This window comes from Hemicordylus capensis, chromosome 2 (genome assembly GCF_027244095.1).
Source record: "Hemicordylus capensis ecotype Gifberg chromosome 2, rHemCap1.1.pri, whole genome shotgun sequence".
Taxonomy (NCBI): Eukaryota; Metazoa; Chordata; class Lepidosauria; order Squamata; family Cordylidae; genus Hemicordylus; species Hemicordylus capensis.
In genome coordinates, this window is record NC_069658.1 from 248,293,252 (window position 1) to 248,319,595 (window position 26,344).

The window sequence follows — 26,344 nt, forward strand, 5'->3', positions numbered from 1 at the left end:
TCCTTCTGTTTTTCTTATTTTCCCTCTGTTCATTATTAATGCAGCACACTTGTCTAGTCCAAACTCCATTGCTATATCGCTACTGAATATATGGACAGTGTTTAGCAGTGATTCGATTTCTGACTGGGACTTTCCATACAACTTCAGATCGTCCATGTACAGCAGATGGTTGATTTTACTTGATGTTTTAGATGTTTTGTATCCGAGGCCTGTTTTGTTGAGTATTTGTGAAAGTGGGGTCATGGCGATTACAAACAACAGAGGGGATAGTGAGTCCCCTTGGAAAATGCCTCTTCTAATGCTAACCTGTCCAAATGTCTCACCATTGATTGTTAACTGTGTACTCCACATGCTCATTGCTTTTTTTATAAATATCTGAATGTTTTTGCTGACACCAGTTGTTTCTAAACATTTTAGTATCCATGTGTGAGACAATGAATCGAAGGCTTTCTTGTAGTCAATCCATGCAACGCTTAGATTTGTTTTTCTTCTCTTGCAGTTTTCTAAAATCATTTTGTCAATCAGCAGCTGGTCTTTTGTGCCTCTGGTGTTCGGGCAATTTCCTTTCTGTTCAACTGGAAGCTGTTTGTTAGTTAATAAGTGTTGCATCACTTCATCTGCTATTATTCCAGTTAATAATTTGAACATGGTTGGCAGGCATGTGATCGGTCTATAATTACTTGGAACTGCACCTTTTGCTGGGTCTTTCATGATGAGATGAGTTTTCCCAGTTGTTAGCCATTGTTCAACATCACCGCCTTGCAAAATGTGATTGAACTGTTTTGATAGTCGTTTATGAAGGCTTGTTAGGTGTTTAAGCCAAAAGCCTAAATAGCCAAGAAAACCTAAAAGCCAAAAAAGGTGTTTAAGCCAAAAGTTAGGTGTTTAAGCCAAAAGCAGTTCATCATCGCCTGGCGCAGTCCAATTTTTAATTTTCTTTGCTCTTTCACTTATTAATTCTGGTGTTATTATTAGATCTTGCATTTGTTGGTTACATTTTTCGACCTCTTTCATCCAGCCTGCTTTTTTATTATAATCTATTGGATTGTCCCATAATTTCCCCCATAATTGCACTGTTTCTTCTTTATTTGGTGTTTCTACGTTTCTTGCAGTTTCTCCTTCTATGCTTTGGTAGAAACGTCTCTGATTCGATTGGAATTGGAGATTCTGCCTGTGTTGTGTAGTTCTGGCTTCATATCTGCTAATCTTCTTTGACACTGCTATTTGCTGCTTTATTATTTCCAGGACTTCTCTAATTTTCCTTGAATCTAGGTGGTATTTTTGGATCAGATACTGTTTGGTGTTTTCATTCTTCAGCTTCTTGTCTTTCACATCTTTCATTTTACTAGCATCTGATCTAAGCCTGGAGATTTTATTTTCTAATCTAATCTTCCATTTAGGTGATGTACTACTTTCTTTTTTTACAGGTCCACTGATCTTATATCCGAGCTCTTGTGTTGTTATTGTTGCTGCACTGTACATTAGTTGGTTTGTTTCTTGCAAATTATTGGTTGTTATCTCTGCAAGTGCAGCATTGACATCTTTTAATGTTATTATTATTATTTTTTATTTTTTATTATTTATTTGATTTCTATACCGCCCTTCCAAAAATGGCTCAGGGCGGTTTACACAGAGAAATAATAAATAAATAAGATGGACCCCTGTCCCCAAAGGGCTCACAATCTAAAAAGAAATTTAAGATAGATACCAGCAACAGTCACTGGAGGTTCTGTGCTGGGGGTGGATAGGGCCAGTTACTCTCCCCCTGCTAAATAAAGAGAATCACTACATTAAAAGGTGCCTCTTTGCCAAGTTAGCAGGGGTTTGTTTTATTACAAACAAACATTATTTTAAAGAAACCATAGAAACATTTTCACAGATAACCCTTCTGTCACACACACACACCCATTGCAAAAAATGAAACTGAGCATACACTCTTTCTGTCTGCTTGTCCTTTTCAGCTATTTTCAATGCTTTAATCAAGCATTCTTTCACTGTAGGAATAGTTGGTGAATAGTTGGTGTTTATTGAGCATAAACAGTCTTGACTGCTATTATAAAGTTTTATAGATAAATTAATTAAATTTATAGGTAATTTAAATAAATTTATGGAAAAATTAAATAAGCCCAACTCCTGACTTCCCTCAAGGCAGGGCTGCTCCCATGGACCATCATGGAGGTCCTGATATGACACGGGAAAGAAATGTCCAGCAAAATTCAGGATACCTCTGGGTGTAATTTTTCCCTTTTAGAAAGACCAAGAATTCTGGTTATTAAAAGAATACTTGAGAGTGATGTGTCTACAGAAAAGCCTAAGTGATTCTACTTTCAGTTAACCATCATACATAAACTAGAAATTTTGGCCTTTCTAAAGGGAAAATCGAAGGTATTGAACTTACCAATATTTTCAAAAATGTTTTTTTCTTTCTGAAGTTCTTATTTACTCTCATTTTATCTAGGCTTGATGATTGCAATGGCCCCATTGCTGATCTTCCTTTGTCCCATTTAAAACCACTGCTGTGTTGTTCTTCTTCATTTTTTCTTTACACTGGCTTCCTCTCACTTACGATGTGTAGTTTAAAATCGTACTACATCCTTTATTAAATGGGGAGGATTTCTCCACCGACATCCCCCATAATTATTCAGGGTGATTAAAATATGCTAAAGGATGGATTTTCCTCATTATTTTGTTGTATGTTTATGAGTAGACGATAAATGTAACATTTCTGGATGCTGGAATTAAAGGGTATGAGCCAATGGCTGTGCCAACACTGTTTCTCATGCAACAGGATCTGACTGGGGAGTGGGATATCTGCTTGTTTCCAGGGACTGATGAACCTCAAGGAGACGGATGTGTCTCTGCACATGGTTGAACAGACTCCAATACATGCAGGCCAACAGACTATGTTCTGGCAAGTCCTGCAGGAGGATGGTGGGAATGTACAACCTCTGGGTAAGAAGCTTTTATTCTCAGGTCAATCCTGATTACCATTTGTAGAAATGGAAAGAAGAGTTACATGGAGAAGTCCTGCCCCCTCTTCTTCAAATCTTAAATAGTCTACAAACCAAGACCTATGTGAGTTTTAGTACATCCCCCCAGTATAACATTTCTTGCTACTGAACTGCCTATCAAATGGTGTATAGAATTGTGGATATATGGGCTCTAGCCAAATGGTTAGTGGGTATCAGGTGTTTTTTCTCTTTTTCAGGGAGCTGTATCTCCCTTTCTTTACCTTGTCTCCTATCTCCTCACTTTCATCCCTATTTTCTCCCTTAAACCCTGTCTGCTGACTGCTGCAACGACTGTTAAACATGGCAGACATCATCCTTTTCTATAGTTTGAAGTCTGTGTTGGTTGCCTGTCATGCAAATATGCCTGAGAATGAAGGTGGGAGTTAGTATGACTTCATATATTGCATGGATACTAACAACTCCCTAAAGCAGGGGAAATCAGTGATATTTCCCTATACATGGAAGGAAATATTTGAAGAAGGAGTCTCTGTCCAGGGTGAATGGCTGCTGGTTCTCAGATGCAGATATGTCACATTATAGCATATTATGGCAATTTGTTTCATTTGCATCTTTTAAAATTTGCATCTTACTGTTTTTTGTCTTAAGTTAAAAAAGAAAAAGATAAGGATAAGCATCTATGAATAATATTCTCAAATGCACCAGAAAAATCTCTCTTTCTCTCTCTCCACATTCAAGAGGGGCTTCTGGTTCCCAAATCTAACATCACTTCCCACTCCCCAAAAGAGGAAGAACTGTTCATTCAATCCCCAGAGGAAAGTGAGAAATTCCTAGGCCAAGATTCAGGTAAGGGATTCAAAAATTTCTTGCTGCTTGAGAAGTCTAGAGTTCCCTCAGAGGGATGGCAGAAACCCCTGCCTGATTCTTCTGTCTCGAATCCCATGAAAATTCCTTTCACTTTTTCACAACTAGCAGAAGAAGAATGAATTAAGCAGAATCAACAAAGACCCACTTCATATTTTCATTTAATATGAAAAGGCAGGGTATACATATAAAGTACATATCTTCTAATATATTCTGTGTAGAAAACATGGAAGGTGACAGTGAGATTCCTTCATTTCTAGCCCTTATTAATATGTGTTTCTCAATGGATATTGTTCATAAAGCACCCAAAGCTGTGTCACGCACGGCAACAACTAAGTGCAGTGCAATTAAAAATAAAAATTGAGTTCCTCAGCATTACTTACATTTAAACAAACAAGGCAGAAGAGGGAATAGAAGGGGGAAGAAATAATCCCAATAAAAATAACATTAGCCAGCTCAGGCTGGTACTTCTGAGCTACTGCATCTAATGACTGCAAGGATGCAGCACTAGTTAGCAAATGCTCTGGGAAGTAGGTTCTGAAGCTCTGCATTCATTCATTCATTTGATTTCTATACCATTCCAAAAATGGCTCAGGGTGGTTTACATAGATAGCTGGATATTAGCTGACCCACATGAGGCAGGGGCTGGCCTACAAACAAAAGCATACCTCCATGCCTCTCCTACATTGAAAAGGACATAGTTGGTGGCAGAGCACTTGCTTTGCATGCAGAATGTCCCAGGCTCAATCTCTGGCATCTCCAAGTAGGGCTGATGACCCATCTGAAACCCTCGAAAGTAGCTACCGGTCAGTATAGAAGGTAATGAACTTAGATGGACCATGGTTCTAACTCTGTATCGGACAGCCTCTAAAGTTTTGGATGAAATAGGATTCAACAAGGATGCTTCTGGGCCACTAATCAGAAAGGTGGTTTGGGGGTCTATTTGCAACCCTACTGCCTGTTTCCAGTCACCAATTTATTGCCTTTTCTGCTCGCTCTTTCTCTAGCAGGAAGGCACCTGCTTTGCATGCAAAAGGTCCCAGGTTCAATCCTTGGTATCTCCAGGTAGGGCTGAGAAAGACTCCTGCCTGAAAGCTTGGAGAGCCACTTCCAATCAATGTAAAAAAAATACTGAGCTAGATGGACCAATGGTTTTACTTGGTATAAGGCAGTTTTCTATGTAACCGATGTTACAATTGTTCTATCTGGTCCAATTATAATAGATACTTTTTAGGTTGTGCTGCCAGAGGATGTGGACAGGAGATTTGATACCTACCATCAGTCAATGTAGACAATATTGAGCTACATGGACCAATTATCTGAGTAGGTATTTGGCAACTTCCTCTGTTCCTGTGTTCTCACACAACCCCACAATGCACACAGAGGGAAAGTAGTGTTATTGTGCAAAAGAACCACATTTCCTTGATTTGTGCAGATAGCCAAATTCAGTGTGCCCAAGTGCAGAGTCATCTTACCTTAAGCAGAGAGTTTTGAATTTCATTATTCAGCACAGGATGCAGACAACCTTTACAGAATGAGAGGAGTGAGGTAATTGCAGGAGAAAAAAGATGAGCAGAGACATCCTGGATCAAGTGGAGAGGGATGTATGGCAGAAGGGAAGCCAGGCAGGAGGAGACCACAGGAATCTAGAACAGAGGTGACCAGAACGACTTTCTGTCTCTGCAGGTGATGGGGAGGGAAGTCAGCTCAAAATGGACACTCTTCAGTGTTCGGGAAATGAACCAGAGGAAAAGCACAGGACAGTCCCACAGGAAAACCAAGCAGACCTGCCCATAAAAGCTGAGATTTGTGAGCAAAGATGTCAGTCCAGCAAGACACAGGGAAAGGAACTGCTGAAGGGACAAAATGATTCCTTTGATCTTGGAGAAAACTCTATAGCTGCTTATAGTGGGGCAAACACAGTGCAGACGAGGAAGGGAAAGCTGTTCTCCAGATATGGTAAAAGGAACTATCACAAATCTGGGCTTGTTTTGGACCATTCTGGAGAAGACCAAAATGAGTGTCCCACATTGCGGGGGAATGTTCAGCAGATATCGGACCATGATAAACCTCAGAGAGGGCCTTCAGAAGAAAAATCATACAAATGCTCCAAATGTGGGAAAAGCTTTACACGAAAAGAACACTTGATGAGACATCTGAGCATTCACACTGAAGAGAAACAGTACAAATGTGCTGTGTGTGGGAAAAGCTTCAGACGGAGAGAACATCTGAGGAGACATCTGAACGTTCACACAGGAGAAAAACATCACAAATGCACTCACTGTGAGAAAAGCTTCATCAAGAGAGAACAGCTGACGACCCATCAGATAGTTCACACAGGAGTGAAGTGTTACAAATGCCCTGAATGTGGGAAATGTTTTATACAGAAGGGAGATTGGAAGAGACATCTGAGAATTCATACCGGAGAAAAGCCTTATGAGTGCTCTAAGTGTGGGAGACACTTCTCTGAGAGATCAAATCTCTTAAGACACCAGAACATTCATACTGGAGAGAAACCTTACAAATGTCCCGAGTGTGGAAAAACCTTCAGTGACAAACGACCATTGATTAAACATCAAATAATTCATGAGCACATACAACAGAGTTAATTGTCGGAGGGTCCAGTGTTTAGACAAATTTCAGGCTTTAACCTCCAATCCAAAGTACAGTATCAGTTTTGTTATTCAGAGGTTTGTCCCAGTGGGGCTCCTGTAGAGAGTGAGTGGGGTGGAGTCAGGGCAAATGAGGAAAAAAGGAATAAAATTGAGCTATTTCTTAATAAAAGTTAAACCTTTGTGTTTGTGTTTTTGTGTTTACAAAGGAAGCAGATGCAAAATAAACCCACTGGGATGGATTTCCCAATGGACTCAGTAGGGCTAGCTTATGAGCATACATGTATTGATAGGGTGGTATGGGGTATGTTAGCCTAGTGTTCCTATTCTGGCCTTCCCCAAATAGACTCTGCGGGACTTCAATATATGAAGTTGTTCTATAGAAAGACAGACCTTTGGTCCATCTTGTTCAGTATTATCTATTCTAACTGGCAGTGACTCTCCAAAGTCTTAAGCAGATCTCCATTTGTTGTACATCCTTTAAAAAAAATTCCCTTCTCTGTCTCTTCAAGTGTTGAGGTCAGATTAAGACTGAGAGCTTGGGCTGAGCTAGAAAAATGGTATAGAATGTGAACAGCGGAAAATGTTTTTGTAAAACTTACTCATAATTGTCTAAATTATGCCTAAATTTACAATATTTTGCTTATCAAAACACATACATTATCATAATTAAAGACACTTAAAATACAAATCAAACATTTACTATTTCATCCGAAATTCATAAAAATGTAAGGGAAACCTTTCATAAATTGTTCATAAATAAGCCTATGACAATATATTTATTGCCAAATTAATTATATTAAATTATAATTTTTATTGGCTAATATGCTGATGAAAATAGTCCCATTGACATTCAAAGAGCAAGCTAAGAATTTCTTAACTTGCCCTTTTAATTTCAGTGGAACTACTTTGGGTGGTTTTCCTCAGCATGACAGCCATTGCTTCTTCCTACTAGTACACAGTATATCGGGGTAGGCAACCTTAGCTCTCCAGCTGTTGTTGAACTACAACTCCCACCTTCTCGAGCCACAAAACTGTGGCTGGAAATGAAGAGAATTGTAGTTCAGAAACAGCTGGAAACAGCTACCCCTGTATTATCCTCTCTAATAAAATGCTTGGTGTCCGTCCGTGGACGGACACCAAGCGTGCGTTTGTGCCTCCCTGGCCTGTTCTGGGCATGCGCGAAGCGCATGCCCAGAACAGAGCAAGGGAGACACGACCGCCAGCACCCGGCGGCCATCTTGGGCGGCCAGAAGCGGCCGCCCCGAAGAAGCCGGGTAAGCGGCGGTGGGGGACACTGGCTGAGGCGGCGGCAAAGCCGCCGCCTCGGCCAGAGGACGCAGCACGGCAGAGCCATGGCCGAGGCCTGGCTGCGGCGCCGCTTACCCGGCTTCTTCGGGGCGGCCGCTTCTGGCCGCCCAACATGGCCGCCGGACGAGGCGGAGGACGAAACTGGATGCGGCGGTGGGCCCGGGCAGCGGTGGGCCCGGCCGGAGCCGCGGGCGGCGGGGGGTGGCGGGAGGGGGAATGGCGGCGGGGGTCCGGAGCGCACAGCTCCACTAGCGCCTGTTATCCAACGGGCTTAAAAACACTAGTGTTCTAAATGAATTCCTTCATCCCAATGGAACATTCAGCTGAAATTCATGGGCAAAACTGGGAAATAGGAGCAGGCACTGAAGAAATTGAATAAATGCAGTGAGCTCACAGAAGGTCTTGCAGTTCCATTTAGCCAAACCTCCAGAATATGAACAAAGGAAATGTGAATCCTCTGAGGGTAGAAGAGCATTTCATTAAAAGGCTATGGTTACAAGTAAAAGCAGCCTTGCAGGAAGGATTCTTTAGGAATGTCTTGAGTGTTGGAAAACCTTCATTGGGAATTGTGCGTTAATGGAACATGAGAATGCCTGTTGCCCACCATTGGCAGTTTTTTATTGGTCTATTGGAATAGATGGTACTTTTGTCATGGAGTTCATTTGAAGAGTCATTGGCGAATCCATGCAAGAGAGGAGGCTGAGTTGATCAGGTAAAGGTAAAGGTTGTGCCGTTGAGTCGGTGTCGACTCCTGGCGACCACAGAGCCATGTGGTTTTCTTGGTTAGAATACAGGAGGGGTTTAGCATTGCCATCTCCCACGCAGTATGAGATGATGCCCTTCAGCAGTTGTGGATTAATGGAGAGGCAGAGTAGGCATTTGCCTATGGCGGCAAAATTTGAGGAGCAGTAAAATTTTGCTGCCACTCAAATTTTGCTGCCCCTTTCTGTGGGCAGCAGCTGCTGCAGCAAGAGTGGAGTGGGCAAGAAGAAAGTCCCCTCTTTTACCTTATATAAAAAAGGCAAACCTTTTTTGTTTAAGGTAAAAGGGTGGCAAAAGCCTATTTGCCTATGAGTGGTAAAAAGCTTAATTCTCCCCTGCCTCTCAGCACCTTCCTATATCACTGCTGCCCAATATAAGAGTTTCCCATATTCCCTAATGGCGCAGCGGGGGAGCAACCTGCCTAGAGAGCAGGAGGTTGTTGGTTTGAATCCCCACTGGTGTGTTTCCCAGAATATGGGAAACATTATACCCCTATATTGGGTAGTAGCGATATAGGAAGGTGCTGAAAGGCATCAACTCATACTATGCGGGAGAAGGCAATGGTAAACCACTCCTGTATTTTACCAAGAAAACCACATGGCTCTGGTCGCCAGGAGTCAACAATGACTTGACAGGACAAGGATGAGAAACCTTTTACTATCAGGCTGTAAAACAAATGGCTGCTGTCAATGTTGCTGCTGCTTATGCAACCTGGAAACCTAGTTTATGTGACAGCTGAAAGCAACATCTGGAAGAACCAGGCTAGGAATCACTGAGCTAGATGGATGAATGATTTACTTGGGATTAGGCAGCTTCATGCATTCACAAACCACAGTCCCCAGAGCTTAAATCTGAGCTCTCCCGTTTGTCCCTTCAACAGGGAATCCATTGAGTGAGGTGTGATTTATAGAATGGAAAGCAACATGTTTGCTGTGGGGTATCTCATTGCTCCCTAGAGGAGCAGGAGATTTAATTATATACAAAATAAATCTCATTGGGTATTTCATTGCTCACTAGAGGAGCAGGAGATTAATTATATACAAAATAAATCAAAATAGTCTTGTTTATACAAGCAATACAACCTGCCATTTCCAGGAACAGAATCAGGGTTAAGCCAAGTACATACACAATCCTGGTGTTCATAAGCCTGGAGAGAAAATATGAGTTTAGCAGAGACATCCTGAATCAGCCTGAGAGGGAGATGTGATAGGAGAAAAGGCGTAGCCAGAACATAGACAAAATGCCTCTCTCTGTCTCTCTTCAGGTGAAGGGCAAATCAAGATGGCGAACTATCAACGTGGAGAGACTTTGCTTGAGGAAACGCCCAGGGTGTGCATAGGAAGATCTCAGTGGGATTTTCCTATGACATTTGGAATTTGTGACCAGAGATGTGAGTCTAGAGAACAAGGAGAGAGATCTGTGAGGAGAGAAAATGGATCTAATGAGCTTGCTGAAGGACTTACGGTTGCCATTAGCACAGTGCAAATGGAAGGAAAAAATACCTTGTCCTCCAAATACAACAGAAAATACCTCTCCAAATCAGGACTTACTATGACACATAGCAGACAGAACACCTCTGAATGTCCCATGTTTGGGGAAAACACTGAGCAACAAGAGTACCTCAATAAGCATCATAGAATCCAGACCAGTGAAAAACAATATGAACTTCCTCAGTGCAGGAGAAGATTCAGTTGGACAGATGATTTGATAGGACATTGGAATAGCCATGTGGGAGAGAAATCTTTGGACTGTCCTAAGGATGGAAAAAGCTTTAGAAACCGAAAAGTATTAAAGAGAGATCAAGGAATTCAAACAGAAGGGAGACGATATGAGTGTACTCAATGTGGGAAGTGCTTCAGACACAGACAAACTTTGACCAAACATCAGAAAATTCATACGGGAGAGAAATTGCATGAATGTCCCGTGTGTCGGAAAAGCTTCACTTCTCGAGAACCATTAATAAGACATCAGAGAGTTCATACTGGAGAGAAACCATACGAGTGTTCTCAGTGTGGGAAATGCTTCAGACAGAGAGTGCATTTGATGTGTCATCAGAAAACACACACAGGAGAGAAACCTTTCAAATGTCCTGAATGTGGGAGAAATTTTTCTCGGCGAGATAAGTTGATCAGGCACCAGAGAACTCATAGGGGACAGAGACCTTATGAATGCCCCAAATGTGGGAAGAGCTTTGGTCAGAAAGCTACACTGATTAAGCATTGGAGCATCCATGAAGAGCAGTGATAGAATTTATATCTTGTGATCTGTAGCAATTTTTTTCTTTGGAGGGCCACTTGGAGAGAGTCAGGGGCCTGATTTTTAACACCCGCTAGTCTGGACTGCTAGCAGATTTTGTTGTCACAGAAAACCCAAAGGAAAGGCTAAACCCTCGGCTGGTGCTCAGAAATATAAATCTATTGTGAGGTAGACAATAAAAAAGTATATACTGTATATAACATGGTGTTATTTGACAAGGTCTGTTCTTAGCATCCATGTTTCCAAAGCACTAAAGAAAAACAACTTTAAAAAAAATCTAGGTGAATATACACAGTCTTTACCTACTGCAGTATTTTCTGCTCCTCCCTTTGCTAGACATAAGGGCTATTCACACTTCTGGGAGGTCACGCAGGGGAGGGAAGGCAGGGATAAATCTACGTTCCCCCAGACGATCAGCGTTCCATTCTTTGGCACACCGCTGCACGCCCGGCAGCATGGAACTCTGGAGGCTAGGGCAATGCATCCTGGCCTCCAGATATCCCACAATGCACCATGCGACAAGCATTCTAGGCCCCCAACACACGACCCTGGTGTCAGGGTTAAGGGCATGCTTGCACCCTTAAACCTCGGACAGAGGCTGGGGTCAAAAATAGGGTTAGGTAGGTGGGCAGCGCTGGGATCCACATGGATCCTGGCGCTGCACATGAGCAGCCTAACCTAGCCTGGGCTGCTCATGAGAATAGGCTGATATTCTTATATTGGCTTCCAAAAGAACTGGAAATGATCTGATCCTTATGGACACATAAGCGAGCACTTGCAGGCAAGAAGGAAGTTCTGGCAAGCTCAGGGTAACCTGAGCTATGTCAGTTCACAAAAGCTGTGCTGGAGACTATTTCAAGCATCTAACAAAGGGGGCTCTGGCCCAAAGAAGCAATATTTGTCATTCTTTAAAAATGTTTTCTATGCAGTCTGATCCTATGCATGCTTACTCGGGATCAAATCCATTGTGTAGTTTGGAGGCTGTTATCTCCCCCTCCCATAACTGTAAGCATGCAGCCACATCCTATGCCTAGTTACTCGGAAGTAGGCCCTATTCAGACATTATATTGTACCTGCATTCAGATGTCTGTACACTTGTACATGTTTTTCTGCAAATAACGGTACCTGCATTCATTTTAAAAGAGAACCCGAGAACCTTCAAATACAGGATGCAGACAGGGCTGGCCCTAGAAGTTTGAACATCAGTGGTGTATAGCAAGCTGCGCTGCAACACAAGGACAGGCCACTGCTGCGTTCCCCCTCAACCCCACCCGATCGCTCTGCCAGCCCCTCTGGGAAGGAATGTGCGGCAGCCCACCCTAGCCAGCAAAGTAAGCACTTCATGGGCTGGAGAGGATAAGGGAGCTGCCATGCATTCCTTTCCAGTGCCGGCCCTCCATTTTAGTGATGATGCTAGGAGAAGGAGCATAGCTGGAGTGTGGCAGTATGCCTGGCCTCCATGGTGGGGATGATGTTGGGAAGCGTGGCAGGGGAGACAGTGTGATTCAGAGGTGTGGTGGCGAACATTTTGGAGCCAGAGTGGACATGGAAAGCCCTTAACACAACATGCTTTACAGTTAAGGATTTTTGTTAATGGAGTTTGATCACATTTTCAGAATGCCTACAACTCTCTGATTAGACAAACCTAAAACTGATTGAAAATCTCAATGGTGAAAAGGTGGGAGGAGGCAATGGTAAACCCCTCCTGTATTCTACCAAGGAAACTACTGACTTGATGGCACAACCTTTCCTTTCCTTTATAATGCTTGATAAGAAATGACAGACCATTTTGAAGGGCAAGAATGCATTCTGTCTTTGTGAACAATACCCATGAACATTTTGATCACTTTCTGCCAATCCATTCACTACTTAGACTTCAAAGGAGATTGTTCCTTGCCATCCCTGTGGCAGTTGTCAATCATACACCTTAGAGGCCGCCAATCTAACTGCAGGTTGCTCCATCTAGGTATGGCCTGCTCTGACAGGCAGCAGCTCACCAGGAAACTGAGAAGAACATTCAAGAAAGTTGCACTCCCCAGGGACAGCAATTAGTGTGTGCAGCTTGAAGGAGATCGGTTAGTCCAGATAATGTAACACAGGTACACTGTCCCATAACTGGATCACCCGTCTGTACTGAAGACTAGGTTTGTCAAACACAGAATGGAGACATGGAGTGGGAAACTAAACATACTCTCAGAGAGATGGCATGACAAAGTAGCTAAATAAAATGGCCACTAGGAGCGTTATTGAGGGAGTCAAAAGACATGACTGCCTCACCACATTCCAGACCATGTGAGGAACCTATAGGAGCACCTCTGTTTCTCGCCAACTCACTGGTTCGACACACTGAGCAGCTATTATATTCTATGCACCATCAAGACTGTACCTCAGTAGTAGAGTACTTGCTTGGCAAGCAGAGGTCCCCGTTTCAATCCTGGTATCTCCAGGTAGGGCTGGGAAAGCCTCCTGCCTTGGAGAAGCTGTTGCCAGCCAGCATAGAAACTATTGTTCTAGATGACTGAGAATAATGCACCTTCATATGTTCATACCAAAGGTGCAACGCAATTTGTTTGGCGGTGGTGGTGGTGGTGCGGGGCAGGGGGCGACCAAAACTGATCTGTACTGATGATGATCTGTTCTAATAGCTATAATAGCAGCTGATGCCCTTAAAATGCCACCAAATTCACTATTCCCTCTAACAGCAAAGTTGTTGGGCCCAGCAGGACAATGAAACTGTCGCAGTCAGCTTGCTTCCTTTTGCTAGCCGTGGTGCTGTATGATGACATCGCTGCCCTGGTGCCTATTATCTGTCGGGTGGGTTTGCCCCAGGATGATGATGTCATCGTACCAAGTCATGGTTTTATATAGGAGCCAGGAGTCCTGCCTCTTCTGGAGCTCAGCCAGACCCTGATCCTGTCAAGCCGGCACCTGAGCTGGTGTCTCCCTCTCCCAAATAGGTCCATCGGAAAGGGGACCCTGAATAGCCAGGGAGGCTCTTTGCTGTCAGTGTTGGATCTTGGCCCCGGCGGTTTCTCTGCTCCTGGGGGCAACGGAGAGAGTCCTGGGGATGGAACAGGGCTTTCACGAGGGGCACTAGATCCCTGGTATTTTCAGGTTGCTCCCAGAGGGCTTATAGATGTGGGGCAAGCTCTGGTTATTCAGGAGCAGTGGATCCTGGGGGGCTGTCCTCAGTGCTGGGGATCCTGCCTTGTTGGAGTTTTGTTGTGCTAAACAGGGACAGCTGTTCTCCCGCTGCTGAATATAAGAGAGGCTCCATTTGTAGGAGTTTAGAATTCAAGGGTGTGATCTTGTGTATCTGTGTTAACACTATTCCTTGTGCAACTGGATCTGATCATGGAGCGGGGTGGTGGTGGTGTTGTTTTTCTGTTTCCTGAGACTGGTGAGCCTCATGGAGACAGGCGTGTATTTGCACATAGTCAAGCAGACTCCAGCACAGCCAGACCAACAGACTATGTTCTGGAAGGTCTTCCAAGAGGATGGTGGGAACATCAGTTCTTTCGGTAGGGATCTCTTCCACACAACTAATCTAAGGCCCTCCTCTGGGTTCCCCTGCCTTCTGAATTTAGCTGACCAGGGAGAGGAGTTTCCTGGTTATAATGCCCCATAGACAGAGGGAATGTTAGGGAAGCTCACTTGGAGGTGACTTTGTTGTCATCCTGGTGTAAGATGAAAACTTTTTTAAAAAATATGCCCAGGATTTGCAGCATGGAGCATAAACTGATTTTAAGTATGGTTTCATATGTTCTGCTGAATTTTCTTGATGAGTTTGACTGCTGTTCTGCACTATTAGGGCTTAAAGTGATTTACACAGAAAAGGAACAAGAAGGTTGCCCCTGTGCCAAAGGGACTCACCGTCTTAACAAGAGAATCAAGGGAGATTCCAGGAAATGGTCACTGAGAGTACTGTTGTGCTGGGTTGAATTTGGTTATTACACCCCCACCCCCATCCCACAGTTAGATATGAGTCACTGCTTTTAAAAGGTGCCTCTTTGTCCTGTTAGGAGGGGGGGGAATCTATATTTTTACACTTGGTGGTTAATTTAAATAGCAATTAATTCTTGTAATAATGCACGGGATCCATTAAAATTTACTTTTAAGTATGGGCTGTGCCCACAAAAAAAGATTTTAAATACAGTGCTGCATCCATGGGATATTTATTTAAAACAGTGTACTGTACTGTATGCATTTAAAATTGATCTCTAGCATCTGTTGAAAGTTGATTTATACTTTACATATAGTACAGTACTGAACATTTTAAAATGAATTTAAGTATCCATTGAGAAATGTTTTAAAATGCTGTTCTGTGCTGCATTCATTTAGAATTGCTCTTAAGTGTTGTAACCATCTATCAATTACTGTCCTGTCCAGTACTGTACATTTATCAATTTTGTGTGGGGTGAGGTGAGGGATTGTCAGGCACAATTGTGCTGTACATGTACTGTACCAATTTTTTCTTCCTCCACAGTCAAAGTGAGCAAGCGTGCAGCGGAGAACTCTGCCAAGGTGGGAAAGGGTATCAAACGGCCACGCAAGGTGTTGCCCTTGAGTGAGAAGTTGAAGCTGCTGGACATGTTGGCTCGTGGGGACAGCGTGGCATCCATTGGCCACCATTATGGCATCAACGAGTCCACGGTCCGCTCCATAAAGAAGTGTGAAGCCAGCATCCGCACCAGTGTGGTCTCGGGCACGTCGCAGAGTCTGAAGGTGGTGTTCCATCCACGCGAGCCCCACATGGAGCGGATGGAAAAGGCCCTCAGCCTCTGGATTGAGGACCAGACCCAGAAAAACGTGCCACTGAGCGGACCAGTAATCCGCCAGAAAGCACTGCGGCTCTACAGGTGCTTTGCGGCAGAAGGCGGTCAGGCGGTGGCAGCGCCAGGAGGCACGGAGTCTGGTTTCCAGGCCAGCAGGGGCTGGTTCGAAAGGTTTAAGCGCCGCTACAGCCTCCACAATGTTAAGCTGTCAGGGAAAGTAGATCAGTGGACCATGAGGCAGCAGAACGTTACCCAGCATAGTTCCAACGGCTGATTGAGTCTGGAGGGTACAGGCTAGAGCAGGTCTTCAACGCTAACAAGGCATGCTTGTTCTGGAAGCGGCTGCCATCCTGCTCCTTCATCAGCAAGGAAGAAAGAACCGCTCTGGACTTCAAGACAGCCAAAGACTGCCTGACTCTGCTGGTGTGTGGCAAGGCTGTAGGTGACTGCACCATTAAGCCCATGCTGCTCTAGCAAGCCCAGAACCCTTGCGCCCGCAAAGGGAAGAACACGAGCCAGCTTCCCAGCTTCTGGAGAGCAAACAGGAGAGCGTGGGTGACCGCAGTAGTTTTCACAGACTGGGTGAACAACTGCTTCTTTCACTAGGTGTGGAGGTCTCTTGCCACAAAGAACTTGGCCTTCAGAGTCCTCCTGGTGCTGGACAACGCCCCTGGCCACCCTGAAGCCCTGCAATTTGCACACCTGGACCTTCAAATTGCCTTCTTGCCACCCAGCACCACCTCATTGCTCCAGCTGATGGACCAAAGTGATCTTCAAGTCTTATTACACCCGACGCACCTTCAGGAGGCTGCTGGATAGGATGGAGGCCAATCTTTCTCAGTCCGTCAGCAATTGCTATAGCATTGCTGACTACATTGAAAACATTGCAGCATCCCTGTCAGATAAAGCCCCACACATGGAACACAGTGTGGAGGACGTTGTGGCCTGGGGCAGTCACCTCTTCATCCACTGCAGCCCTTCTCTTGGTGTCAGACGAGATGCAGCACATCGCCAGCCTTGTGTGCGCTGTTGGTGGTGAAGGCCTGGGAGACATCGAGGTACATGAGGTGCAGGAGCTCGAATTCCACCAGGACGCTCTCACGGCAGAAGAACTGGAGGAGATGATGTAGTCAGCTCCTGAGAAGAGGAGGAGGAGAAGCATGGGCGTAGCAAGGTTGGAGTGGGCCCAGAGACAAGATTTTAAAATCCACCCCCCTCACTGAAGCTCAGCTCATGAAGTAAAGAAATCTTAAATGAGGCTGGATAGTGGTAACAAAAAGCATATGTGTGTGTGTGTGTGTGTGTGTGTATAGACACACACACACACACACACACACACACACACACACACACACACCTATGTGCCACAATAGAACATCATCCTAAATTATTTTTTAAAAGGTTTTGTAAATTGTGGATGATGCAAGTCATCTGATGGTACTAGAGAAAGACATGCTGTTCTGGCAGCTCCAGGTCTTAACACTCACATCAGTTTCGGAGGATGAATACAACTGAAGGGAGCCTGGGCGGGTGCATGGCTGGGGGAGTCAGTCATGTGACTTGCCTCTGGGGGGCCCCCCAAGGCAGTGGGCCCCCGGACAACTGTCTCCCCTTGCCCTATTATAGTTACGCCCCGGAGGAGGAGGAGCAAGAGACACTCTCCAAGCCCTTCACCATGTGGTGGCTCTCAGAGTTCCTCCAGCTGGGAACTGCATTGTCGGAGAAAATGTTTGAGCTTTACCCACCAATGGAGAGCATCAACTTCAAGTGGCTGCTGCAGGCAGCTTTGCAACCATACAAGGAAACTTACAGGGCAATGCAAAGCAAGGCAAAACAGTCAAGCACAACAACTTACTTCTCCAAGGCTGCAAGTACATCCACTGCTGCAGCTGTGGAGTTGCACTGGCCATCCTTGCCAGAAAGTGACGCCTGCACTTTTGCTGGCTTTGAGGAGGGAGACGATGATGGTGATGACAACGGCGGCGGCAGGTCTGCCTCTACAGGGCCTGCTTCTGCAGTATGAACTGCAGACATCAGAAAATCCATACTAGAGAAAAACCACTCAGATGTCCTTACTGTAACAAATGCTTCAGACACAAATATGAGTCATGAGAAAATCCATACTGGGGAGAAAGCTTTCAAATGACCGGAATGTGGGTAAAACTTCTCTTGGAGATAACTGTTGATCAGACCTCAAGGAACTCACAGAGACCTGAAGAATGCTCTGAGTTTGTGAAGCGTTTTGGTCAGAAAGGTACACTGATTCAGCATTGAAGGGTGTTGAAAGACTTAACACTCCATGACCTGCAGCAGTTTTTTCTGGGGACGGGAGCCACTGGAGAAGAGAATCAGGTGCCTAAACTCCCATCTCTAAAGTGGCCTATTGCCACAGAAAAGCCAAAAGGAGAGGTGCAGCCTCACTGGTGCTCAGAAATAAAGACTTCTTATGTCCTCCAATACACAGTGAGAAATGTTTGTAACAAAGTGTTAACACGAGGAATTCAGGATGTTTCAAAAGGTTTGTGTTCAGCATCTGTGTCTACAAAGCACTAAGGGAAACGGTTGTTTAAAACGTTCTAGCTAAATATATGTAATCCTAATAATGAATGTGCTCCTCTCTTCTTTGCATGCATTTAGGTTTTTACCTTATTATTCTAAAAGGGTAACTGGAAGGAACACTCAAAAGACATACAAAAAGAGCTTCTTGCAAAATGAGTATAAGATATATGAGAGCCATAATGGGAGAGATTTTTTCATATTATGGCAGTGGTTCCTAACATGACCTCCTTGGAGGGGGTAATTTTAAGGGGTACTCAGAATCCCCGCTTCCCCAACTCACTAGTGATTAGGATACAGATCCATTGCCTCCTTGGCTATTACCGTCACTGGCTTACATCCAGATTAAGTTACTCATGAGTAGTGCTAGTGAAATTAGTGGGATAAGTTTTTGTCCTATTAATTTCAGTGGGAGTTCTCCTGAGTAGCTGAGTCTGGATATAAGCTAGTGATTGTGATAGTCTGTCGTGTGTGTGTAAGTGTAAAAATAAATTTCTATGGGGTACCTGAGCTGAGGGTTTCAGATAGAAGGGGGTAAACTTGTTTTAAAAGGTTGAAAACTGCTGTATTATGGAATAGTCCTAATTAGAAAAATGTAAATTACTCTGCAAGACTGCATAAAATAAGAGCTTTCAGTTCAAACATTGCTCTTAAAGGCAGCAAAGACAGAGGCTGACATCCAGACTAATCTATCTATCTATTAATTTATTAGATTTATATACTGCCCTGTCAAAATGGCTCAGGGCGGTTCACAGCATGATAAAAACAATAAAAACAAATTAAAAACTATTAAATCACAATAAGACCAATAAAACAGCTAAAAGCCCTGAAAATCAGGGCAACAATTTAAAACAATTTAAAACAGTTAATCATTTAACTTAGTTTGGATGTAAGCCAGTGACTGTAATAGCCAGTTACATACATGTAATATTTACAAATGCTACAAAAGCAGTGCCTAATTTCTGCAGATTGTTCTACTGTTAAATACATAGGAGCCAGCCAGGCCATATTGTTCTGGACAGCTGGCAACCCTAGAGATGGAAATGCCCCTTTGATCAAGATTTCTTAGTATAGAGACTTGTAGTGCTAGTTCAACGTTTGAATAGAATATGTTCTTGAAGGCTGCATTATTTGTAAGTTCCCCCTCTTTTTCTTTCACATGGGATGGAGGCAACAGTGAGACAGCAAATACAGTTTGCTGTGTTGATTCATTAGAAAGACTTTATTTATTTATTGTTAAATCTGTATACCGCCTTTCATTAAAACAATCTCAAGACTTATGCGCCTCCTTTTTTCTTACTGCTCCTTATAGCCTTATAGTCTGGCCGTTATCCAGTTTTATTACTTAGGCTTTTAATGCATTTTTATCTTTTCATGTCTTTTAATCTTTTTACACCCATTTTTATGCTTCCCTATCGTTTTTATGCACTTTTATGACTTTTATGCCTTTTCAGGCTTTTATGCCCTCATGCTTTGTGTGTACTTTCTATTATTTTCTAATATTTTTAATATCATTATGTACCTTACATAATATTATTAAGTACCATCCCATATGTAATCGCCCTGTGTACTTTTTATCTACTCTTATTTTTAATATGTAATCACCCCTTATACTTTATGTTCGTCTATGACCGTAATAAAGATTGACTTGGTTTGGTTTGCTGTGTTTTTCAGATTTGTATTCCACAGAGTTTAGGTCTGTAGTGCAGACATACCATGAGTTGGCCCCTTCCCCCATCAACAGGGAAACAGGGTGGGCAGAAAGTGGGCCACAGTCTAGCAATGAACCACCAACCTATTTCTGGTGGGCCACCTGGTGCCTCCTAGTTACTGGGATTCTTGAGAAGATAGATTTGGGGGTGCCTCATCGAATCCAGCAAGGCCCTTCTTGTAGCCTCGAGCAAGAACGGCATCCTCAGGATCAACTAATATAGATGATGTGTTTAGAAAACCAAAGAAACTCCATGTTTGCCCAGAATACCTCATTTTAACTTAAAGTAACCCCAGCCCAGCTCAGGGACATCACTGCTCTCATGATCAACGTCATTATCTCTCTCCACTAAATTGTATCTATGAAACTTGGTTCTCACAAGGTTCTCACTGTTCTTCGCTGACAGTTAAGAAAACAGGATTTAACCAAATAAGGAGTGATCACCAGATGAACAATGAATCATTCGCATGTGTACTAGATACTTAGACCACCATTTTATTGTCACGTATACTGTGTCTAGGGTGTCAGCATCATTCAGATTGTTTGTATAAATGTAAGATGCACCTATAACCAAACTGTAATCGGTTTGAGAGCATAAGCCTATTGATTACCTATTGCTAAACTGCAGTAGCAATAAAGCCTCTAAATGATTCCCACTGAGTCTGTTTGATTGACTAAGAGGTGGACCCAGGGACGAACCATGTTCACATCACAGATGGCGTATGCCTTAGCCAGGGCCAAGCCAGGATCTTGCAGCACCTAAGGCAAGGAGCCAAATGCTGTCTTGTCTTGCATTTGGCTCCTGGTGGGAACCGAGGAAGCTGCCTTAGACCGGGTCAGACCGTATGTCCATCTAGCTCAGTGCAAGCTAGCTTCTCTCTGAGGGCTATTCTCAGGATCCTAAATGGCCAGAGCCTTGGAGAAATGCCCAGCCAGGGCAGGAGATCCCCAGGTGCCTTCTATCAGCTTCTGCTGATATGCCAGCTGCGCCCATTTCTTGAGATGAATGACCTCAAAACAGTGATACATCTGTTGGTAACCTACAGACTGGATTACTGCAATGCGCTCTATGTGGGGCTGCCCTTGTATGTAGTCCGGAAACTAAAGTTGGTCCAGAATGCAGCAGCCAGGTTGGTCTCTGGGTCATCTAGGGGAGACCATATTGCTCCCGTATTGAAGGAGCTACACTGGCTGCCGATATGTTTCCGGGCAAAATACAAGGTGTTGGTTATAACCTATAAGGCCCTAAACAACTTGGGCCCTGGATATTTAAGAGAAGGCTTCTTTGTCATGAACCCCACCGCCCACTGAGATCATCAGGAGAGGTCCGTTTGCATTTGCCACCGGCTCATCTGGTGGCCACTCAGGGACAGGCCTTCTCCGCTGCTGCCCTGAGGCTTTGGAATGTACTCCCTAGTGAAATAAGAGCCTCCCCATCTCTGACAGCTTCTAAAAAGTCTTTAAAGGCGCATCTGTTCACCCAGGCTTTTAATTAATATTGTTTTAATGGTTTTAATGCTGTGTTAAAATATTGTTTTAAAAATTGTTTAATTGTTGTAATATTTTAAACTTTTTGTTTTTGTTTTAACTAATGTTTTACTTCTGTTTTTATTTTGTTGTAAACCGCCCAGAGATGTAAGTTTGGGGCGGTATAAAGATATGTTAAAGAGAAAAATAAATAATATTTCTTTGGGTGGCACTCGGGATCTATATCCCCAGTCCCAGGTGTACACTTCTTGCATCTGACTTTGACCCACCTAGGATTCTGCCATAAATAAATGTGTCTAACTTTAATGTACAGCCCACTTTTCAACCAAAGTTCTCAAAGCAGTTTACACAGAAAAATAAACAAATAAGATGGATCCTTGTCCCCATAGAGCTCACAATTTAAATGAAACAAAAGGAGACACCAGCCACAGCCACTGGAAGGGATGCTACGCTGACTTGAATAGGGACAGTTACTCTCCCCCTGCTTAATATAAGAGAGAATCATCACTTTTATCTAATAGGTGCCTCTTTCCTCAGTTAAGCAGGCAAGCAAGATCGACTGTGTTCAATGCAGTTTACTCCAGGTAAGCGCGCATAGAATGTTTCAGATCACAAACGATTTAATCGAAAGCAGGCCCCATCCCATTGCGTTCAGTGGCGCTTACTCCTGAGTAATTGCATACCTTTGCATCCGTGGGGGGTTTAAGGGGAAGGAGCTGCGAGAATGGAGCTAGTCAATAGGGGGCGCTGGTGGAGCTTCGCCATTCAACATTGCAGGTTCGCCATTGCACCGGAGAGGAAGAGGAGGAGAGAAAAGGGGGTCGGGGGTTCCTCAGGAAGGAAGCAGCTGATCGGGGTAACGGGCTGCAAGCCCTCGCTAGTCTCCAACCAGCCATCCAGGGTGGGCGTCCCGAAGGCACCCTGGAGGGGCTCCTCTCTTGGACCGGCCTGGGCTGAGCCCCGCGCAGCTGATCTGACTCCAAGAAGCGGGTGGAAGCGGAGAAGAAGCCGAGAGCGAGTCAGCCAAGAGCCCCACGTGCCCGCAACTCTGCGTGCAAAAGTGCTGGCCTGTTTCTTCCAGCCGACCTGCAATTGGGGATATATTACACAGCACTGGACTGCATCAAAGGTAAGGTTGCCCACGCTGGCGGAAGCTGTTCCTGATTTGGAGTGGAGCTTCCCCCCCCCCCACACCCTGACCCCGCATTTCCCCCAACATGCTTCATGACATCCCGCTATTAAAACCACCGCGATTGCTGGAAAGGCTCCTGGAGGTTGACACCGCTTCGCTTCCTCGAGACTCCAGACCAATCCTGCACGGTTGGCAACCCTAATCGCAAAAAGTGATCCTGAGCAACTAACTCTCAGCCGAAATCCTCTACATTGTGGGTATTATTACAAAAGCTGGGCTACATTGCAGGGTTGTTGTAAGCCACTCAGTCTCAGCTGCTCTTCCTTCCCAATCTGCAACTTTGTGGAGAGTGCATCACAGAATTTTGTCAAAAGTTATTTTGCCTCAGCATCACCCCCTCCCTCCCTCTTGTAATATAGGGCTAATTCTAGACTGCACTGCAGGGTTGTCGTTTGCCACTGTCTCTCAGGACAGCATTTCCTTATCTGAAGTGTGAGGGCTAATGGGTTTTATTTAATTATTTAATAAATAAATAAATAAATAAATAAATATTGCTGTGTTTTAAATAAATATTATCACTACAGTATGTGACAGGGCCTCTCATGGGTAAGGCTGTAACAAGATAAGTTTCTCAGGGCTGTATTTTTTTCTCTATGCCTCTTATAGTTAACTTTCTTTTTTTTCTTTTTTTTGGCAGAATTGCAGAAAATAAATAAAAACAGCAACAAAGGACTTGACTCAGGAACAAATATAACACTTTATTAATTATTTCTCTTAATCCATTTAGAATGTTCTAGAAGTTCTAAAATAATCATGTTCAAGCTTCCAGGTCTTGTATACACAGATTTTTGGGCATCAGTAAGATTTATAAAGGGTAACCAAGCCAATGTTCCAAAAAGGAGCATTTATAATTGAGATGAACCAAGGCTTTTAGTTGGGATGATAGCTTGTCCTGTACCAGCAATTCCCAAATTTTATCAAACGTTTACTTTTTGGAGCGTTCCTCCTATTCTGTTCTGTTCCTTGACAATGCAAAGTTCTGCACTGCCAATAATAAAAGCATAATCAATCCCCTGCATAAAGCAGTCATGGGTGGTGGCTCCTCAAAGACGTTCAGCAAAATTATTTCAGGTTTCCATGGTGACAATACAGATGTAACTTCTTTAATGTACTGAATTACTCTGTGACCAAAAAATATTTAAGTCCTGGCCAAGGCCATCACTTAGGAAGAGATGACCCTACGTGACCACAAAGTCTCCATCACTTTTGGAGGCTGTGGAAAGGGTTAAAATTGTGGCTTTCAGAGCACTGGAGTTATTTGAGAAATTGGGTGCAAAGCTCATCTCCTCCTTTTTTGTTTGGAATGACTGTAGGAGAGGTTGGGCTAAGGGGCTTTGGAGAAAACAAAAGCGGTGGGGGGAGAGATGGGGACCAAACTGTGTGTGGGGGCCTGGGGAGGGGGGGAGTTGTGTCCCACAACTTTTGAACAAGGAGGGAGTTGTCTCTGCAGCTGTTCAGAGGCCTCCTTACCCCCTGAGGAGGACAGAGGAATGCTTTTATTCACAGTCTGTCCTATTCCATGAAATCTTTGGCTTCCAAGGGTTCTCAGACTTGCATCCCCACATTTTATTTATTTATTTATTTATAAATAATATGTCTATACTGGCCAAAACTTGCATCTCTGGGCAAGTTTACAAAACTTGCGCCTCTGGGTGGTTTACAATGAAAATCATTTTAAAAATTAAATCAATTAACAATTAAAACCTTATAAAACAGTAAAACATTAAAAACCAAATATTAAAATCCTGGACCACATAATGACCTTTGTGGCTGGGGATGATGGGTATTGTAGTACAGCATTATCTGGGGACCTAGGGCTGTATCCTAAGCATATGATCCTCAGCATTGGGGTGTTGAATTTGGTGTAGGAAGGGAGATGTTACACATGCTTATCTGTATGGCAGGGCTTCTCAAACTTGGGTTCCCCAGACAATGTTGGACTACAATTCCCATTATTCCCAGCCACCCCGATTAATGGATGGGGATGATGGGAGTTGTAATCCAACATCTGGCGAGTCAAGTTTGGGAACCTCTGGCCTTAGCCCCATTCCTCCAGCGGAAAAGAAGCCTTGCGTATGTGTGAACTGTACTTGCTCTCATCAATACTTTGTAGTTCTTAGAATCTGTGTTGCCTTTTCCTTCTCTGTCTTTCTAGGAAGATCTGGATTTTGAGAGGAAAGCATTTTGTCTGCATTCAACCTGCCAGGAGGGACACGGTTTGCTCTCTAATTTTTTATTTGAGGGATAATCAGCGGTGAAGGTAATGGAGGCAAAATCTACTGGTCCAGAACTAGAAGGAGCAAGAAAGCCCTTCAGCTCAGTTCAGCCAGCATGGAGAGCATCACGAGAGGGCAGACAGGAACTCGGCAAGGAGATGCAAGAGCGTTGGGAAGCCCAGTGGCAGGGATTCCTGAAGACCCTGCAGGCTCCTCACTTGGCTTGGGGGAGCCCTCAGCTACCAGAGACCACACCTTGGGATGACACCAAGACCTTTCTCACCTCCTTTGAGCAAGTCGCTGAAGCTTGCCGGTGGCCTAGGGAGGAGTGGACAACCAGACTCCTGCCAGCCCTTAGTGGAGAGGCAGAAGAGGCCTTTAGTAGCCTGGAAGCCAGGGATAAGGAAGACTATGGGAAAGTGAAGGCTGCCATCTTGAGAGGGGATGCCATGAGAAGGGAGACACAGCGCCAGCACTTCAGGCAGTTCTGCTGCCAACAGGTGGAAGACCCACGGAGGGTTTGCAGCCAACTGCAGGAGCTTTGCTGCCAGTGGCTGAAGCCAGAGAAGCACACGAAGGAGCAGATCCTGGAGCTGCTGATCCTGGAGCAGTTCCTGGCCAGCCTGCCAGTAGAAATCCAGAGCTGGATCCGAGCAGGTGGGCCAGACAGCTGTTCCCAGGCCGTGGCCCTGGCAGAGGATTTCCTGATGAGCCAGAGAGAGGCAGAGTCAGGGAAATGGCAGGTGAGGTTTTATTCTCAGCATCTGTAACAGATTTGCTGGAACCTTTCCTAGCTTTATGTGTCTTCAGTTAAGAAAATTCTTTTTTTTCCCCCAACCCCCGTTAATAAATCCAAATTCACATTGTTTTTCATATACCGCAAGAAGGGTTTCCAATCTTCTACAAAGTTTTCTATATGACTATCTCTTACTAATACAGTAAGTTTTGCCATCTCTGCATATTCATATGCCTTCATCAACCATTCTTCTTTTGCTGGAATTTCCGCAGATCTCCATTTCTGAGCAAAAACCATTCTAGCCGCCATTGTAAAATATAGGAATAAATTTCTATTTTCTTTCGAGATTTCTTTGTTAATTATGCCCAACAGAAAGGATTCAGGTCTCTTATGAAATACACATTTAAAAATCTTTTTAAGTTCATGATAAATTATATCCCCAAACCGCTTTACCTCTCTGTAGGACCACCACATGTGATAGAAGGACCCCTCACTATCTTTACATTTCCAGCACTTATTAGATACATTTTTATACATTAAAGCTAGTTTCTTAGGTGTTAAATACCACCTGTAGATCATTTTAATTAAATTTTCTTTTAAATTATAACATGCTGTAAGTTTAAGATCTTTCTTCCATTGTTTCTCCCAGGCCTCTAAGTTAATATTATGACCTACATCTTGTGCGCATTTTACCTTTGTTGATTTTACCACTTCATCTCTTGTTTCTTCAATTAATAACAAATTGTACATTTTGGTAATTAGTTTTACATTACTTTCACATAACTCTATTTCAAATTTTGATCTCTGCTCTTCAAAGCCTATCTTCGAATCTTTTTTTAAAACCTCATTTGACTGATAATATTGAAACCAATTGGTCACTCTATCTTTTAGTTCGT

At 43.7% G+C, this 26,344-nt stretch overlaps 2 protein-coding genes across 15 annotated transcripts in view; both read left to right on the forward strand.

The window, feature by feature from the left end:
• Positions 1 to 10,993, forward strand: part of LOC128343548 (zinc finger and SCAN domain-containing protein 12-like) — a 21,690-nt gene extending 10,697 nt beyond the window's left edge. For 7 of the 8 annotated variants that reach the window (XM_053292789.1, XM_053292788.1, XM_053292791.1 and 4 more), the window contains 3 exons: positions 2,826 to 2,952; positions 3,708 to 3,815; positions 9,783 to 10,993. In XM_053292789.1, coding sequence (XP_053148764.1) covers positions 2,826 to 2,952; positions 3,708 to 3,815; positions 9,783 to 10,762 — 1,215 coding nt within the window. In that variant the 3' untranslated portion in view covers positions 10,763 to 10,993. Of the gene's footprint in view, positions 1 to 2,825; positions 2,953 to 3,707; positions 3,816 to 5,519; positions 6,629 to 9,782 lie in introns of those variants that run through there. The other variant, XM_053292796.1, reaches the window with a different exon arrangement.
• A 10,382-nt stretch (positions 10,994 to 21,375) lies between these two features.
• LOC128343547 (zinc finger protein 397-like) overlaps positions 21,376 to 26,344 on the forward strand; it is a 44,809-nt gene continuing 39,840 nt past the window's right edge. For 2 of the 7 annotated variants that reach the window (XM_053292780.1, XM_053292784.1), the window contains exons 1-2: positions 21,379 to 22,433; positions 24,652 to 25,455. In XM_053292780.1, coding sequence (XP_053148755.1) covers positions 24,760 to 25,455 — 696 coding nt within the window. In that variant the 5' untranslated portion in view covers positions 21,379 to 22,433; positions 24,652 to 24,759. Of the gene's footprint in view, positions 22,434 to 24,651; positions 25,456 to 26,344 lie in introns of all 7 variants that reach the window. The other 5 variants (XM_053292785.1, XM_053292787.1, XM_053292781.1 and 2 more) reach the window with 4 other exon arrangements.